This window comes from Pelodiscus sinensis, chromosome 4 (assembly GCF_049634645.1).
Source record: "Pelodiscus sinensis isolate JC-2024 chromosome 4, ASM4963464v1, whole genome shotgun sequence".
NCBI classification, from domain to species: Eukaryota; Metazoa; Chordata; order Testudines; family Trionychidae; genus Pelodiscus; species Pelodiscus sinensis.
This window is the reverse complement of record NC_134714.1, coordinates 46,179,738-46,197,671: the sequence shown is the minus strand read 5'-3', so window position 1 is coordinate 46,197,671 and position 17,934 is coordinate 46,179,738. Positions and strand designations below refer to the sequence as shown.

The 17,934-nt window shown below is 44.9% G+C and overlaps 1 protein-coding gene across 6 annotated transcripts in view; it reads left to right on the top strand.

The window, feature by feature from the left end:
* TTC6 (tetratricopeptide repeat domain 6) overlaps positions 1-17,934 on the top strand; it is a 184,237-nt gene that overhangs the window by 37,975 nt on the left and 128,328 nt on the right. For all 6 annotated transcript variants that reach the window (XM_075926900.1, XM_075926899.1, XM_075926901.1 and 3 more), the window contains 4 exons: positions 5,073-5,232; positions 6,523-6,627; positions 10,374-10,475; positions 15,181-15,243. In XM_075926900.1, coding sequence (XP_075783015.1) covers positions 5,073-5,232; positions 6,523-6,627; positions 10,374-10,475; positions 15,181-15,243 — 430 coding nt within the window. The remainder of the gene's footprint in view (positions 1-5,072; positions 5,233-6,522; positions 6,628-10,373; positions 10,476-15,180; positions 15,244-17,934) is intronic.

Genomic DNA, 17,934 nt, shown 5'->3' with positions numbered 1-17,934 from the left:
TGATTCTGGATTGGTGATGCACCCTCTGAAAGTCTGGAGGTTCCTTTTATCCCCATGCTACCAGCCTTCATTTTAGTCACAGAAGCATCAGCTATGGTTTTTGGGATTCATATCGGGTCCCTGCAAATTCAGGGTCTTTGGTTGCCTTGGGATCTGATGATTCATATAAGTGTCAGGGAATTAAAAACTGTGCAGTCAGTCTGCTCCACTTTCCTCCAACATATAGTAGGAAAGAACTTGTGACTATGATTTACATAAACAGAGAGGAGTACAGTCAACCCAACTATACCAGGAGGAAATGTGCTTTGGGGAATTCCCCATAACTAGTTCATCTCAGGGCTTTCAGTTGATCAGGATTTCTGCTTACCTTCCAGATACCCTCAATAGAGCAGGACAGCTCTGACTACACTTAGCATGTTTTATGCCCAGATATCACCAGATCTTATCTTCCAGTTCTGGAGTAATATCCATGTGGACATATTCACAACAAAGTCCACTAGAAAATGCCATTTGTTTTGAAACCAGGTTCATTGATAGGTGTATTCTGTTACACTGAAAGGATCCCCATCTGTATGCCTTTCTTCTGATTTCCTTGCTGCCCAGAGTTTTGTTTAAAGTCAAACAAGGCCATGCTCATCTCAACCTTAGAGCACGAGTGTGGCCTTGACAATACTGGTTCTTGACTCTATTGAGCTGGTCAGTCAAACCTCTGCTGTCTCATTCATTGGATTTAAATGTGATTTGCCACTTTCTCCATCCCAACTTCCAGCCTGCATGTCTCTAGCTGCCACATGCTCTTGCGGGAGTGAGGAGACTTTGCACGCTCCCCTGCCCCCAGACCCAGATCGGCCTGGGAACAGGGAGAGTGCACGAGGACTCCTTCTGTTAGGCACCTACAGGGACCTGCCAGCTGTTTTAAAACAGCTGGCATTTCTCTCAAGGGGGCAGGGTGAGGAAAAGAAGGGGAAGACTTCTCGCACTTCCCCAGCCCAGGCCAATTGGGGGTGGTGGAGCACAAGACGTTTCCTGCCCCCGCCCCTTCTACCAGAGGCTCCGCCCCTTCCGGGGTGGCCCAAATTTCTGAAGTGGCCCCCTTTTAAAAATTATTGCCCACTCCTGGCATATCCTCAGAACATGCATGCCTCAGCCTTGTACTCTACTATCATCTATGCCTAAAACATCAGAGTTTGGAGATTACCTCTGTAAACATACATCTGGTAACTATCTCAGCCTTTCACATCTCGGTGGATAATAAATCCCTTTTCTCTGACCTATTGTTACCAGATCCCTAAAAGTATGATCAGACTGTAACCACATGAACAAGAGCCTATTCCACCTTCAGTTCTGAACTTGCTTCTAGAAAAATGAATAGGACTGCCATCTGATACTTGCTCTTAACTTCACCTCTCTATAAATATGCTATTACTTGCCATTATAGTGGGCAAGTGGAATTCCAGTGTTAGAGCTTCCCTATACAGTTTTCCATAAGGATAACATTTATCTCTGCTCTTGTCCAAAATTTTTCATCCAAGGTAGTTTATAATTTTCATTTTTACCTACATTCCTCCCGATATCCCATTTGAACAGAAATTAGGAGAGACTTAAGTTGTTCAATGTGAGAAGGCTTTAGTTTTTAACCTGAAGAGTATTAGGTTCTTTAGAATCTACATGTAGATCTCCATTATGGTTGTGGAAAGGGTTAAGTTTTCACTCAGCAAATCTTATTCTGTAACACTTTATTCATGTATTTATGCTACTGGTTTGCTAATATAACCTTGCCAGCTAGAGTATTGTGCATTCTACTAAAGCACAAGCAAGTCTGGTGACTTCCTTGGGACAAGTGCAGATCACAGCTATATGTAAAGCAGAAACTTCATCATCCATTTACATTTTTGCTTCTCATGCCATTTACCATCAGTCCACAGACAATATCAATTTTGGACAACCTGTGGGTCACATTTGGCCTGTCTGACCCTTCAGTGCAGTCCCTTGAGCACCTACTGGAGAGTGGGGTCAGGACAGCGTTACTGGGAGGAGCCAGCCCAACTCCTGGGCGGCATGGTGAACAAGGACAGCTAGCCATACAATTTCCTTCCCCAATGTGGCCCTGAAGCCAAAAAGTTTGTCCACCTCTGAGGTAGACTGAGCTCACCTCCATGTTCATTTGCTTGTGAGTTACCTACAATGGAATGGACATGTACAAGCACTCGAAGAAAAACTGCTAACTTTCTGTAACTTGTTCTTCAAGATGTTTTGCACATATCCATTCTATCCATGCTCTCCGCAATATGGCTACGTCTACACTGGCCCCTTTTCCGGAAGGGGCATGTAAATTTCAGCAGTCGTCGTAGGGAAATCCGCGGGGGATTTAAATATCCCCCGCGGCATTTAAATAAAAATGTCCGCCGCTTTTTTCCGGCTTTTAAAAAAGCCGGAAAAGAGCGTCTAGACTGGCCCCGATCCTCCGGAAAAAGTGCCCTTTTCCGGAGGCTCTTATTCCTACTTTGAAGGAGGATCGGGGCCAGTCTAGACTCTCTTTTCCGGCTTTTTTAAAAGCCGGAAAAAAGCGGCGGACATTTTTATTTAAATGCCGCGGGGGATATTTAAATCCCCCGCGGATTTCCCTACGACGACTGCTGAAATTTACATGCCCCTTCCGGAAAAGGGGCCAGTGTAGACGTAGCCTATGTGTATCTTTTTCCAATAGTTCTTTTGGAAGAGGCTTTTCTGAAATTTGGCCCATCTACACTGGGCCAAATTTTGGAAAAGCCTCCTCTATTGGAAGAGCTCTTCTTCCTTGTGGGAGGAGGGACACAGGGCTTCCGAAAGAGCACATATGCTCTCCTGTAGTGAGATGTAGCCTCAGGATTGTTAGAACAACTCTATTCTCTTAGAGTATGTCTACACTACAAAGTTAATTCGAACTAACAGCCGTTAGTTCGAATTAACTTTGATAGGTGCTACACATACAAACTGCTAGTTCAAACTTAATTCGAACTAGCGGAGCACTTAATTCGAACTAGGTAAACCTCATTCTACGAGGACTAACGCCTACTTCGAATTAACTAGTTCGAATTAAGGGCTGTGTAGCCATTTAATTCGAACTAGTGGGAGGCTAGCCCTCCCCAGCTTGCCCTGGTGGCCACTCTGGGCACCACCAGGGAAACTCTTCTGCCCCCCTCCTGGCCCCGGAGCCCTTAAAGGGGCACGGTCTGGCTACGGTGCCCATGCCAGGTGCAAGACTGCCAGCACCCAGCCAGCAGACGCTGCACCTGCCACGGCACGAACCAGCCACCCGCTGCCACCCAGCCCTCCGCCTCTTCCCGGGACCAGGCTGGCGGTTCCCAGGAGCCTGCCCGGGGCCGCAAGAGGCGGGCGCCCGCCTGGTCTAGTGCGGACATCGTGGACCTCATCCACGACCTCCGCACTAGGCACAGGAAAGTGGCAGTCTAGGGCAGGATAGCTGCCAGCCTGGCCACCCAGGAGCAGGTTTGCATGAAAATCAAGGTGGTCCAGTGAGACCCCCGACCCTGAGCCCTGAACTTAGAACGGCCATACTAGATCAGACCAAAGGTCCATCTAGCCCAGTAGCCTGTCTGCCGACAGCAGCCAACACTAGGTACCCTGGAGGGAATAGACCGAAGACAATGACCAAGCCATTTGTCTCGTGCCATCCATCTCCAGCCTTCCACAAACAGAGGCCAGGGACACCATTTCTACCCCCTGCCTAATGCCACTCAATGACCCAACCTCCATGAATTTATCTAACTTCTCTTTAAACTCTGTTCTAGTTCTAGCCTTCACAGCCTCCTGCAGCAAGGAGTTCCACAGGTTGACTATTTGCTTTGTGAAGAAGAACTTTCTGTTATTAGTTTGAAGCCTGCTACCCATTCATTTCATTTGGTGTCCTCTAGTCCTTCTATTATGGGAACTAATGAAGAACTTTTCTTTATGCACCCTCTCCACACCACTCATGCTTTTATAGAGCTCTATCATATCCCCGTTCAGTCTCCTCTTTTCTAAGCTGAAATGTCCCAGTCTCTTTAGCCTCTCTTCATATGGGACCTGTTCCAAACCCCTGATCATTTTAGTTGCCCTCCCCTCTCCCACCCTCTCTCTTCCCCTCTCCCACCTCCTTTTCCCAGTCTCCCCGAGTTTTGTTCAATAAAGAGAGTTTCTATTTTTGAACACACGTGTCCTTTCTTTTGTACATCAGGAAGGGGGGCTAGGGAAGGGTAAGTGGAAGGAGGTGAGGAAGGATTGGGGTACGAGCCCCCAATGGGGAGGACTGGGGTGGCTCTGCGTGCTCCTCGGGGTGGAAGCTCTCCTGCAGCCCCCTGATTGACCCCCCCCGGATGGCAGCCTGCGGCAAGTGCAGCCGGGCTGATGGCCGAGTGCTGTGATGTGCCGAGTGTGGGCACTCAGGGCACTCTAAGCCAGGACTGCTTTGCAAGCGGGGAACCCCTGAGAACTGTCTGTCTGGGGTGGGGGTCTGGTCCCTTTAAGCACAGCCCTCGGCTAGCCTGAGATAGCAGCTCCACACTCTAAGTCCTAACCTGATGCCCTGCCGGCACTGCTTCCGGCCATCCTTAACTTCGGTTCAGGGTCCACTCAATGTGGACATGCTAGTTCAAATTAGCAAAATGCTAATTCGAACTAGTTTTTAGGTCTAGATGCACTAATTCGAATTAGCTTAGTTTGAATTAACTAATTTGAATTGTTAGCTTGAATTAGTGCTGTAGTGTAGACATTTCCTTATACAAATATACAGTGGTATGTGGCAACAGAGGGAGCTCAAGGTGCCCCAATGGGTACCACTGAGAAAAAAGGTTCTCATGTACCTACAGTGGAATGGACATGTGCAACACATCTTGAAGAACACTAGTTACCCAAAAGTAGGTAACCATATTATTCCTGACTTCTCCCCTTCTAAGGAAAGAACTTTAGTAATTTTATATATTCTTTCATCTTTAGTTTATTCACAAGGAAAATTAAGTAACGTTACATTATTTTTCTTACTGTTTCAAATAACTGACATTTGAGCAATTTAATCATGTTGTATTGCACTTCAGAATTTGTTATGAAGGAGTTCCTGTTTCAGAACTATACCAGGAGAATCAGAAAGATGGAATCAATGTTTTGCCACCACATACATCAGGAAGTTTAACAGAATGGCAAAAAATAGCTCAATATTATGTTGAAAAGCCACGACTGGAACTCTTAGGAGAGAAAGTAAGAACAAATATTGATAAAAATGTACAGTGAACAGTTTTACAAATAATTTCTCTGAACCAGAAAACATTCATAAATCATTTTGTTAGTATGTGCCATTCAGGAATTGAAGGTAACAGTTAGCAGATTTTCCCCAAATATTTGCCCGTATACATTTTTATCATACCTAGTCTCAAAAGCAGAAAAGAGTCTAGTCTCTTATATGTGGAAATCATCCCCCCTCATATCCAGTTCGTTATGTGAATTATTATTACATGGGAACATAGGAATTACCCTACTCGATCAGACAAGTGGTCTCAGTATTCTGTCTCAATCTGTGGCTAATATCTGAAGCTTCATAGGAAGGGACAAGAATCCTTGCAGTAGCTGGTTTGGGGATAACCGCTCCCCACCGCAAAGAGGTTTCGTTTTAACCACCAGTAATTACAGGTTGGCTTGTGTTCTGAAGTTGAGGGCTTATATCCCTTCCAAGACTTAATTTTTAAAATATCATATCCTATAATACTCTGAATATTATTGTTAACCATACATTTTTCTAAACCTTTTTTTGAATCCTCCTAAGCCGTTGGCCTCAATTATATCACATGGCAATGAATTCCACTAGCTATTTGTGCATAGCATTAAAAAGTATTTCCTTATATCTGTTTTAAATTTGCAAACTTTTCATTTAATACTGCATTGTAATTGGTTGCATTGAACAACAAAAATTTAAGATGGTAAGAAATATTTATGGCCATAGATAAATTAAAATGTTTGCTTTAAAATTTTATAAAGCTTAAGTTTTTAAGTACAGTGATCATGCCTGAGCCAAATGCTAGAATGTGCAATCTTCTGAAAAGTGATATAATTTGTAATATTGTCAGTGTGTGAGCTATAAGAATCTGATAGTCAAGTTCTTATCTGCTTTAGTAGTGATTTAGCAATAAGAAGGGAAATTTTAATATTTACAATGGTAAATATTTGTTTTGAGTACTAGGGTTTCTTTTAATTGTTAAATGATTAGTAAAACAGATTAGAAACTTGTAGTTGATGTTGCTAATGCCAAAAATGGCCTAATTTTCTGAATGATAGCAAGTGCCAGCATTAGGTTGAGAAACGTCATTGAACAATGAATTAAAAAATGCATAGAGCTGCACCAGATAGTTTATTTAGGCTCAGAAGTGTGTCTCGTCACTTGAAATTAACTTATTAAATATATTCAGATTCAGTTATATTCAGATCATAATAATTCAATTTAATGTGTGGTGTGGCTTGGTTTTAATAGATAACTATAGTTTGTTGGTTTTGAAGGTTTCTGTTTATCCAGGAACTCTAAAAATGTTTTGGGCTCCAGCTCCACCAAAATTTTCTGCGCCGCTTTCTTTCATGAAGGAAACCTTATTTCCTATGTATCAGGTAAATATTTTAAACGTTTTCTCTGTGTTGCTACCTTTTAAAAATATATACCGCTGTTATAATTTATGCTACTATTTTTATTGAAGTTTCTTTAGTAATATCTATAGATTATAATATGTATGATCTGTTGTACATATTGCATAATTTGCTTTGGTTTTAAATTCAGTTTCTGGAATAATGGAATTTCCTGTACAAGTTGGACCTCCCTGGTCCAGCACCTTTGGGACCTGGCAGATCCCAAATGTGGGAATTTGCCGTATCAGGGAGGTCCCCTGCCACTAACTCCGAAGCCCACTGGTGACTCTGCTTCTGGCTGTCATTGGCCACCCTACTGACGGCTTTAGCCAGGCTGCCTGCTGCTTGTCTTGGCTTGGCAGGCTGCTGCGGCCCCTGACTCCCAGCCCCACCGGGTTCCCAGCTGCAGCCCTCCTGCTGCCTGACTCCCAGCCACTGGGGCTGTCTAGTCCAGGAACATCTACGCTCCTGCCCAGATCGCGAGTGTTGCCAGACCAGAGAGTCCTGGTGTACGGAGGTGCAATCTGTAGTAATTTACGCTACTTAATATAGTGGCCACCTTTAATAAGGTGCATCTACACAGCAGGACTTAACTCGAAATAAGCTACGTTAATTGAGCTATGTCAATTGAGTAGCTTATTTTGAAATAGCTTATTTTGAAATTGGGAGTCTCTACACAACACTTATTTCGAAATAGAGCACTTTTCCTCCGACTTCCCTTACTTCTTGTACAATGAGGGTTACAGGAGTCAGAGTAAAAAGTCCTTCAGCTTGACAGTATTTCCACATTATTTCGAAATTGTATGCTGTGTAGTCATGGAGTAAGTTATTTCAAAATAACGCTAGTTACTTCAAAATAATGTTGCTGTGTAGACGTACAAATATTGTATGGTATTTGTTTTAATTGCATTTTAATAATTACCACCTTTCTCACTTAATACTTTTATATTTTAAAAAGGTGTTTTTCAATGTGTATTCTTTCTTTTAGTAAACTTTATAAAGTTACTTTATTAAGTCTCAGTGTGTGGTAGCTTATCACTGGTTTCTGTTAAAGTCTGATAACCCCTCATCCCCACACATTAGCAATTTAGATAGAAAATAATTTTAGAAATGTCAGTGTGTTTTTAAATTTTGTAATGTTGTTCTGCAATAACATTTTTGTTGTGCAAATACATTTGGCAGCCAACAGACCATCCAAGCTAGTGGACATGTCTAGTGCTTGGTGCTGGCACTCAAACTATGGAGAAGCCTGTAATCCATATACAATACTTTAGTGCAGGGGTGGCCAACCCGTTAGAGACAAAGAGCCAAAATAGTGGTGGATAGAGTGCGAAAAGCCATGTACCGGAGGGAGGGTGGGGGCAGAGGAAGTTGTTGAGCAAAAAAACAAAACAAAAAAAACCGCACTAGGGGAAAATAGGTGCCGGTACACCATCCCAGGGCATACCATCACAAAGAAAGTACTGGGAAGGGGTGAGAAGTGCAAGCTCTGGGAGGGAATTTGGGTGCAGGCGGAAGTAGAGAAGAGGATGCTGGCTCAGGGAGGGGACTCCAGGCTGGAGACTGCTGAGGTCAGGTGGAGGGTTGGGGTGCTGAACAAGCCGCAGGCTTGTGGCTGTGACGGTGCAGGAGTTTGGGCTGGGGTGAATGAGGGGCTCAGGGCAGGGAGGCTGGGAGTATGATGGGCTCAGGACACAGATTTACAGTGTGTGGATGGTGCAGGAGTGTTATGGCAGAAGACTGGGGATGTGGGGGTGCAGGAGTTTGGGGATGTGAGAGGCTCAGGATAGGGGGTTCCAGTGTATGATAGGCTCAGGTTTGGGGTCTGGGTGTGTGTGTGTGCAGGTGTGTGATGATGCTGCGGCCAGATGGGGGCTTGGCCTCAATTGGGGGCTTGTTGGCCAGGCTTCATTTTTAAATAAAATATTATGTCAAACACAAAATGTTTCAGCGTTGTCTTTATCTATGAGAGGGGCAGGGAACCTGTTTTGAGTCAAGAGTCACTGACCCAAAGAAAAGTCAGTTGGGACCACACAAGTGAGATGCAAAAAATCAACCGCTTCGAAACCCCCCAAGCCTCACTAATGTGGCCCCAGGTCTGCTGGTGGGGGCAGGGGACAGGGTGCTGGGGTAGGGTGCTGGGACAGGGTACTCGTGGTGGGGGGTGGGAGAGTCTGGCCAGGGGAAGGGGACAGAGACAGCTGGGGCCAGTACCTGGGGATCCCAGATCTTAGGAAGCATGCTGGCTCCTCTTCCCCTCCCCTCCCTCAGATACCCCCCCCCCCACTCTAACCAATTCCCCTCCCCTTCCCCAGAGCCAGGCACCTCCCCCCGCTCTTACCCAATCCCCCTCCCCTTCTCCAGAGCTAGGCACCCCCCAACCCAATACCCCTCTCCTTCCCCAGAGCCAGGCCCCGTCCCTTCTAACCCAATCCCCCTCCCTCCCAACCTAATTCTTGGGTCCTGGAGGCAGAGCCGCTGCCGCTACAGCCACGTGCGTCTCCCTCCAGGCGCTGGGGCATGTGCGCTCAGTGGCCGGCCTTGAGATGTGCTGGCTGGGACACTGTGTATGCCCCCCAATTCAATCCCCCTCCCTTCCCCTCCTCCAGACTAGAGCCAGGCATCCCTCCCTCCCCCTGCTCTAACTCAATCCCCCTCCTCCCCGCTCTAACCTAATTCTCGGGTCCCAGAGCTGCCGCCGCTGCTACAGCCGTGCGTCTCCCTGCAGGCACTGGGGTGCTTGCGCTGAGTGGCCAGCATGCCATGCACACCCCCCAACCCAATTCCACTCCCCTCCCCCAGAGCCAGACACCTCTCCTTCCCACTGTAACTCAATCCTCCTCCCCCCCCCAACCTTATGCTTGGGTCCCAGAACCAGAGCCACTGCTACCGCCCCACGCATCTGGGATGCCACGTGCACCCCTCACACCTGATCCCCCCTCCTCTCCCTTCCTCTTCTCCAGAACCAGGCATCTCCCCCCCATTCTAACCCAGTTCCCCATTCCCATTAACTTTATGCCCAGGTCTTGGAGCTGGAACTACTGCTGGTGCCGCCGCCACACCCGGAGCCCACTCAGCAGATGGCTACTAGCAAGTGCAGGCTGGGACGCTGTGTGCGACCCATCCTGCACATGCAGGTTATGACGCAGTGTACTGGGGACCATGAATGGAATGGCTTGGGCAGTGAGCATGCATGTGGCTCAGAGTGGCCCGGCCATGGGAATGGCTGACCTTAGCGGTTCTGGGTTGTCCACCATTGCTCTAGTGCTAGAGATGCACTAAAAAAAAGATTCTTTCTTATGCATAGGGGAGTCTACAGCAGAATTAAACCTGGCATAGCTAGTTCTTATGCCACTCGCTCTCAGTCTCATCATGATGGAGTACAGCCAGAGTAAGTTGTGCTCTGGCTACTCTTAACTGTTACATGCTGTGTTGAGGATGATTGCCTTTTGGCATTAATTACCAAAGCCAGGAAACAGCTGTTTAGAGAATCAGGGAATACTAGCCCTTGGTGGCAGCCTTACCCGCTGTCACATCAAACAGATCTTGACCATAACAGAGTCTTGCCCACAGTGTCTGCACATATTAGATGTGAACTAAATTATAATTCTATAAAAACATTAGATTAGCTAAAGTATGTGCTATAGTAAGTGGCACATTGCTGTATTTATTGTAACATTTAAAATTTTAATAATAATATAACATTAATATTAAATACGTTAATGTTACAGAGCAATGTTATTGAGGGTGTTGTAGTTGAAGATTTTTCAGCTGATCTTCAAGATGAAGACTCAGAGTCTGAGGATGATCTTGACATATACAGTTACATGGTGGTATGTATGTATTTCAGTAAGATAGCTTTCAATTTAAATTAATCCCAACTGCTTCCTTGCCAAGAATTAAGGGCTTAACAAAAACATTCTGAATATTTGGATAAAAATATTTTGTGCCAATTAACTGTTTCTGGTATTCTTATGTTGAAAGTATTTTTACTGAGTAATTGAAATACAATATTTAAAATTGCTTCATTCGTGAACAGACATAACATGTCATATTTCATTCTTTAAAGTTAGAATGTTCTTGACTCAGAATGCTGGATATTTTAGTATAGCAGTCCAGTGAGATCAACTGTAAATTGAATTTTCCCTTCATGTATGGGAATCTCTCTCTCTCTCTCTCTCTCTCTATATATATATATATATGGAGAGATCCATCACACAGTCTAAAGACCCTTTTCTCCTTACACTTTGTGTCTGTTTGCAATGGAGGGTACTCATCTCTTGTAAGAGCTTCCTGTCAGCTCGATGTGATCCTGCACTCTTTCTCTCCATGCCTGGTACCCCAGTTTGGCTGCTGTAGATAGGTCTTCAGTTGCTCAGCACAGTTAGGGTTGTCAGATGGTTTCAACAAAAAATACCGGACACGCTTGACATTACATCACAATCTACATTACATCTTATTTAGAAAATACCGGATATTTATATTTTCTCATTTATATTTTCTCAATTTGTTTCCCAAACAGAAAGCTCAAATACTAGACTGTCTGGTTCAAAACTGGACACCTGGTAACCCTAAGCACAGTGGCTGAATCACCCAGTTAATAGGTGAATGGATGAACTCTTTCTATGGTAGCAAAGGTTCAATCAGGACTATCATTGTGCCCTTGTGGATATCTGCAGCCCTGTCCCTGGTCTCAGTTCTCATCCCCTTCTTTGCTAGCTTTAAGTCCATCTCTGTCTTACTATAGAGAACTACCTCCTGGGCTTTTTCCCTGGAGGCTGTCCTTCACAGTTCTTTCTCACTCTCTCACTTCTCCAGTCAGGTCACTGCTTAAGTTCATTCCTCTTCCTGGGGTGGTTAACTAAGAGTTCATCAGACAGTCTATTTTTCCTTACTAGTATCTTCAGCCTTGTCCTTGAGCGCTTTAAATTACAGCCTTGTGCTTGAGCTTCTAAATAAACCTTATCCCAATATCAGGGCTTAAGATACTTGCCCAGGCCTCCGCACTCTTCTGGGTTTAAACCCAGGGACCCTATAAGCAGTAGCTACATACTATTTCCCTTTATAATTGATATTCTTGCATTCCCTGGGCTGCTTTCCATTCATCATTGAATTCCCTTCATCTGTTTCTATTTGAGGAGTGTCTCGTCATAGCCTCTTTGCCTGGAGAATTTTTCAGTCTTTTCTCTTCTGGTCTTAGCCAGGAACTGTCTTGATCAGCCCCTGCAACTCCTTTTATCTGAGCCAGCAGTTCTCTGTTAAGGCTACAGAGAAGCAAACAATCTAGGCAAGCCTGGAGGACCAACCTTCACTGTATCTTTCCTGGGGTGGCATGGGGACTAAAGAGAGCCTCAGTAGGCATGATACATCCTATCACATTAAAATAAAATGATTATGTAATACTTTAGGGCTCTGCGTAGTGCAATTAACAGTTATTTTGGAAAGAAATTTATAGAAAGAAAATGCATCCAATTTTTTCTTCACTAGAAAAGTAGGTTATGTTGGAACACAACTGTGGCTGATGTTAGCTAACATGCTGTTAAGCGTGATTTTGCAGTCAGGGATCTCCGTGTTTATGTAAGCGGGGGAATGGTCCCGCTCTTGTGGGGAACTTTCCTGGCTTCTATACACCCCGGTGAAATGAACCAGCGAAAGGATCTGAGTCCCCGCTCCCACTTCCTTTACCCCACGGCTCCCTGATCCTGAGGGCTCCCCCTCCACTCTCCTGAGTAGCAGAGCCCTTGAAACCCCAACAAGGCTGGGCCCAGGTTTCCTGGGGCTTAATCCCTGACCTTGTAGTCACTAGGGGCAGGAGTTAGGGTGTCCCCACTCCGAGGTGCTCTTTTTACACTGCAGGCCTTCTTGGCCCAGTGATCACTTCATAAGGTTCAAAGCAAATACAATTTATTAAACATCAACTGATTAAAGAGAATAGAATAAGAAACAATGAGAATGGTTAAATGAGAACACACAGCCCTGCTCTGTAGCACAGGCACATCCACACAGCAGTCTGCAGAGTGTAAGGACAGTTCACAGTCTCTTCCTTAGAAGCCCTGGATGTGCTGCAAGGGGCTGCAGGCTGGACACGCTTGCACTGGCAGTGACCACACAGCCTCAGTCTCTAAGTGGCCAGACCCCTCTCCCAGTCCAGAGCCTTTCCCCACACTTTGCAGGCCCCAGTAGCTCACCACATCCAGCTGCAGGCTGTGCTGCTTGGCCAGTTCCAGCTCTTTGTGTTGCTTCTCTGTTCCTTTTGGCTTTCTGAGCACTGCCAGTCTGCTGCTCAACACAGGGTCTGCACTGCTTGGCCTGTCTGTGTCTGGTTCTGTCGCTGCAGGACTTCTTCTTGTACTCCTCTTTCAGCTCTCTGTCTTTGCAGGACCTCTTCTGCACACAGCTTGTTTGTTCAGAGACAGAGCCAGAACAATCCTCACTTACAACCTGTCAGTCAGGCTGAGCTGGAGTGTTGACTGCTTTCCATTGTCTCTGGGGTCTGTCAGTCTCATGAACCCTTCCCCTTCTGAAGCTGGTAAACCAAAAAACTCCCACAGAGTTTTAGTAAGGGGTAACAGTCCCCTTACATTTAGAATAGTGTTAGCTGATTGAGAGTAAATTAATGAAACCATATATTTAACCTTGACAAGGTGACACTATGTTAAACTGCCTTGTCTCTGTCTTTACTGTCTATTGCAAAGCAACATTTAACACCAGTTTAACTAACACAATTCTTCTGTCATGTTCTAACTTAATTTCATTTTCAAGTGAAGAATAGCCCCTGATTATATTACTGCACATTTTAGCCTGACCAGGAGTTCAGCGGGCATACAGGCTGCTGCTGGGACAACAGCATTAGCTTATTGGAATACATCTAATAAAAAGCAGTATGCACCCAGCTTCATCCAGCTCACTTTCATGTGCAAAACTGTGGTGACAATCTCAGTAGAATTAAGGCAGAATAACTTTCCAAATGAATGATCCATGTGATAGTCTAATATGCTAAACCAGTGGTCCCCAATCTTTTGGGGCTGCTGGGCTAGGTGAGGGCGGGGCCATGTACGTGCTGTGTACCTGGGGTGGCACTGTGCATGTGCCGTGCGCTCGGGGGCAGCGGCCGCGCATGCGCCGGGTGCCTGGGGCCTGGGGTGCAAGAATGGCTTAGGCTGGCCCTGGTCACTTGGTGGGCACACATAAATGCCCCGGCAGGCACCATGGCACCCACAGGCACCGCATTGGGGACCACTGTGCTAATCTGTAAATATGAAACATGCTAGAAGATTTATCTGACACTGTTCAAGTTCTTAATTCAATTAATTTTCATTTTTCTTCATCTAAATTATTGCTCTGGGGTGGGGTTTAGCTGAAGGTTTCAGTATGCAGGTGGTTCTGGGGAGAGAGGACTACACCAGCCCTTTCTTACCATAGCAGGTTGGGGCAAGGTGAAAAGCGCATCTCCGTGGCCCTTGTAGCTTGAATGGGTACAGCCAAGGGAGGGGAGCATGTTCCCTGGCTAGGGCAGATCCGGGTTCATCTGCCCCCCTGTGCTTCCCAGCCAGAGTGAGGAATGCAGCAAACTGCATTTTCCCCAGACTCATTAACAAAGGGGAACATCCAGCAACATCCTCATATGAATCAGGAGAAGGAGCTTCACATGTCCCCTGCCCTCCCTAGAGGGTGCCTGGAGACTCGGAGGCTCAGCACTGGGGCAGTCCCGGATGAGAGTGGGGTGCAGCCCCGTTCACTTGCCTTTTGATTCTGTCTCTTTTCTGTATGGTTTTATGAGAAGCAATCCCATTTCAGGCACATCCTGTTTTCTTGGCACAACCAAACTTTTACCTTGGTTTAACTTATGATAAAGGGAAGCTGCACATTGGATTTGGTGGTCCTAGTGCTTACTGTTTAGGAGGAGTTCTTGAACAGACAGACAGATGGACACACAGATACACTCACACATAGGCAAACTCTCTCAAATATATAGTAGAAGAGATTACTATTAAGTTTTTGTGTTAGATTATGAATTGGATGGGACTGCTGTTTTATAGCTGTTGGAGATGAAGTGACTATCCTGTGGAATATTGGAGTGTGTCATTGACAGCATTGTAGGTAAAGTGAATGTGGGAAAGAATGTTAGAGATTTTACCTTTAGCTTTTTATTTTCATGATTTCAAGATCTGTGAGGGATGGGTGTGTCCTCATGCAACTTTAGTTGTCAAATCAATAAAAAAATTTATTTTGGTAATATTTCACGGTATGTACTTAATAACATAACTAGACTAGTATTAAGTTTCATATCTACCAAAAAACCAAGACTTGATAATAAGAAATATAAGTAATGTTTTTCTGCTTTTGTTTTAATTCTGACTTTGTAATCTTAGTTCTTCATTGACATTCATAGCATTAAACCAGCTGTAAAACAGAAAATTTGTCAGGAAAAACTATCATTTTTTAAAAATTGCATAATTGAGAGTTAAGTAAATGAAGGCTCCACTTTTACTAGACATGGACTATGATAGCTCTATTTTAATTTTATTTTATTTGTAGTCAAAAAGCACATTAAGAAGATGCAAGTCAAGTCCAGATTGTGATGCCACTGAAAAATTAAAGGTACTGTAATTTAGTCACTTTTATTGTTTTCCTTTAGATTTTACAGGCCAGTCTTTGTCCTTTGGTGGTTGATTGTTTCAGTCTGCAATACATTTAAAGAAAGAACACGTACAGAATAATAATATTGTACAAAATATATTTAAAATTAACTGCTTTTCTGTTTTCCTTTCTGCTTAATTAAAAAAAAATAGATTAAATGAAAGTTCTCTTTCAAGTGGATTGGTATCTTTCAGTTTCAATACAAAAGGCTGGAGATCTGTATTGAGAGTCTCCTGTTGACTTCAGAGGGAATTGGGTAGGTCAGTGGTTCCCAATCTGTGGTCCATGGACCTCTGGGGGTTCATGAGAGCACTGTCAGGGGTCCGCAGAAAATTTTTTAAAGGAAGGGCCCGATCCTTACTTTTCTTTTCCTTTTCTTCTTCCTCCCCATGCTGGAGCACAGGGGATGGAGTAACCGTGCACACCAGGATACTGCTTGGTTTTGATTCTGTTCTCTGGAAGCTAAGGGAGCATGTGGAAAGTGCTTGCATGCCATGAATGCCTCCCACGCCTAGCTGGTGTATGAGAGGCATACACAGGATATAAGCACTTTCCCCTCGCTCCCTTAGCGTCCGGGGAATGGGATCAAAAGCAAGCTGTGTCCTGGTGCTCATGGCTACTCTTCCCCCCCACATGCTCCCAAAATTCTGCCCTTGCCCCCTACCCTCCCAAAATTCCACCCTTGAGGAGTTGGTAGCTCTAGAGCTTCCTTGTCCATGAGATCCCCCTTGCTCTTTGGATGGGCAAGGAATGGAGGGGACAGCAGGTGAGAAAGCAGCGCAGGCAAACAGCAGCCAGTGGGACCTGAGAAGCTCCGTGCCCTACAGTCGGCGCATCCCTCAGCTCATATTGAAGCTGACAAGCTGCGACTGAACTCTGGAGTTGGCTTATAAACAGGTCAGTCACTTTTTACCATTTTTTTCTTTTGAATACGTCACTCCTCTCTAGCCATTCAAAAGCTATTCGAGTGGCAGGAAAAGTTTAGTTGGACTAGCAAGAATGGATCGTTTGTGGGGTGTCTGTGAAATGCTAATAAATTAAAAGGGGTATGTTCAAAAAGATTGGGAACCACTAGATTAGGATTTTTATTCATGTGAGTAGTCTTTACCAAATTAATCACACATAGGTGGGACAAGATTGATGAATAAAGGCTTGCTTCTTATATTATAAACACACTGGCATAGTGATATTGTGTTTTTCCTATTTGTAAAGTGCTGTGTACATTTTAAGGTACTACAGAAATAAATAATATTTCTGACAATATTTCAGATTGCTTAAGATAGCAATAAATAATGCAAATGTTGCTTACCAATCACACAACCTGTATGACTTTGACCTTAACTGCATTATAAAGGTAATATTTTATTAAGACAAATCAGTTTGTGGATTCTATTTAAGATGTACGTTCGCCATCACTCAACAGATGAGGGCTTGTGACTAGATTGCAGTGGATATAATAACATGGAGCTTGTAAGGAATATATGTGTATGGTGGAGAGGAGAATATGAAAATAACTGGCAAGAATCAGGGCTTTCCAAGCAGATGTGAGAATCTTATTGCTCTAGGAATCCCACACTGGGGCAGGGAACCTCCACAGTTGCCAACTGAAATTCACATTTTTTTCAGTTTTACTGCTGCACTACTGCTGGACCATGGAATATATTTGATTTCAGAAACACAATAAGTTGCTGTTTCTGAACATTTTTTTAGGTTTTCTGGTGTGCAAGAAATGTTGAAAAAATTACTACTTCTTCAAGGATGTCCCCGCGGGTGCTCCACTATGTGTGCTGGGCTTGCCCCGGTGCTACAGACGGAATCTTGTGATGAGCAGTGTTCGGCCGGACCGTGCATGTGCCGCAGACTTTCAGCTTTCACGCTCTTTTCTGTCTCATGCGGTCCGGCCCCCTGCCAGTTCCTCTTCACTGCCTCAGGCTGCAGATGCTTGGAACCATGCTCTTCATTTAGCTCATTGAACTCGATTATTTCTAGTTCCCTCCTTGTACATACACCCTTAGTTTGTTTCCCTTGTTTCTTAGATTCATCTCCCTGATTCTAAGAAATCGATCCTGAGGTCAGTAATCCAAGAGGGCTACACAGCAGCGAGAACGTCCCTCCAAATAGCCATGGACATCGCTGACACCGCTGCTCTCTCTACTGCCATTGCCATCATTATGCGCAGAGCTTCTTTCCTTCAAGCGGCGGGAGTTCCGAAGGAACTACAGGCCGAAGTCGAGGACTTACCCTTCGACAAGGATAAGCTCTTTGCAGAGACCACAGATTCAATCTTGCACTCCTCTAAAGACTTCCAAACAACCTTGCGAACTCTGAGGATGTACGCTCCCCCCTTTAAGAGACGCCGGTACTCACCATACTAGTGCAGATATGACTACTCCTACATCAGACATCAGTGGCAGCAGCAACACCAGCAACAGAGGCCCTTCGACAACCAACGCTCTCGCCAGAGGCCTCAGTGACTCCGAAACCCAAATGGCAGGACGAACATGCCTCCCAACAACAAGCAACAGGTTTGATGCATTGGTCGGGGGGAGCAGACAGTCACAGGCAGCACCATGAATCGTACAACCCAGCTTTTTCACCACTAGTTGAGGCCCTTTCTACATTAGTGGGCAAAAATCACTACAGACAGATGGG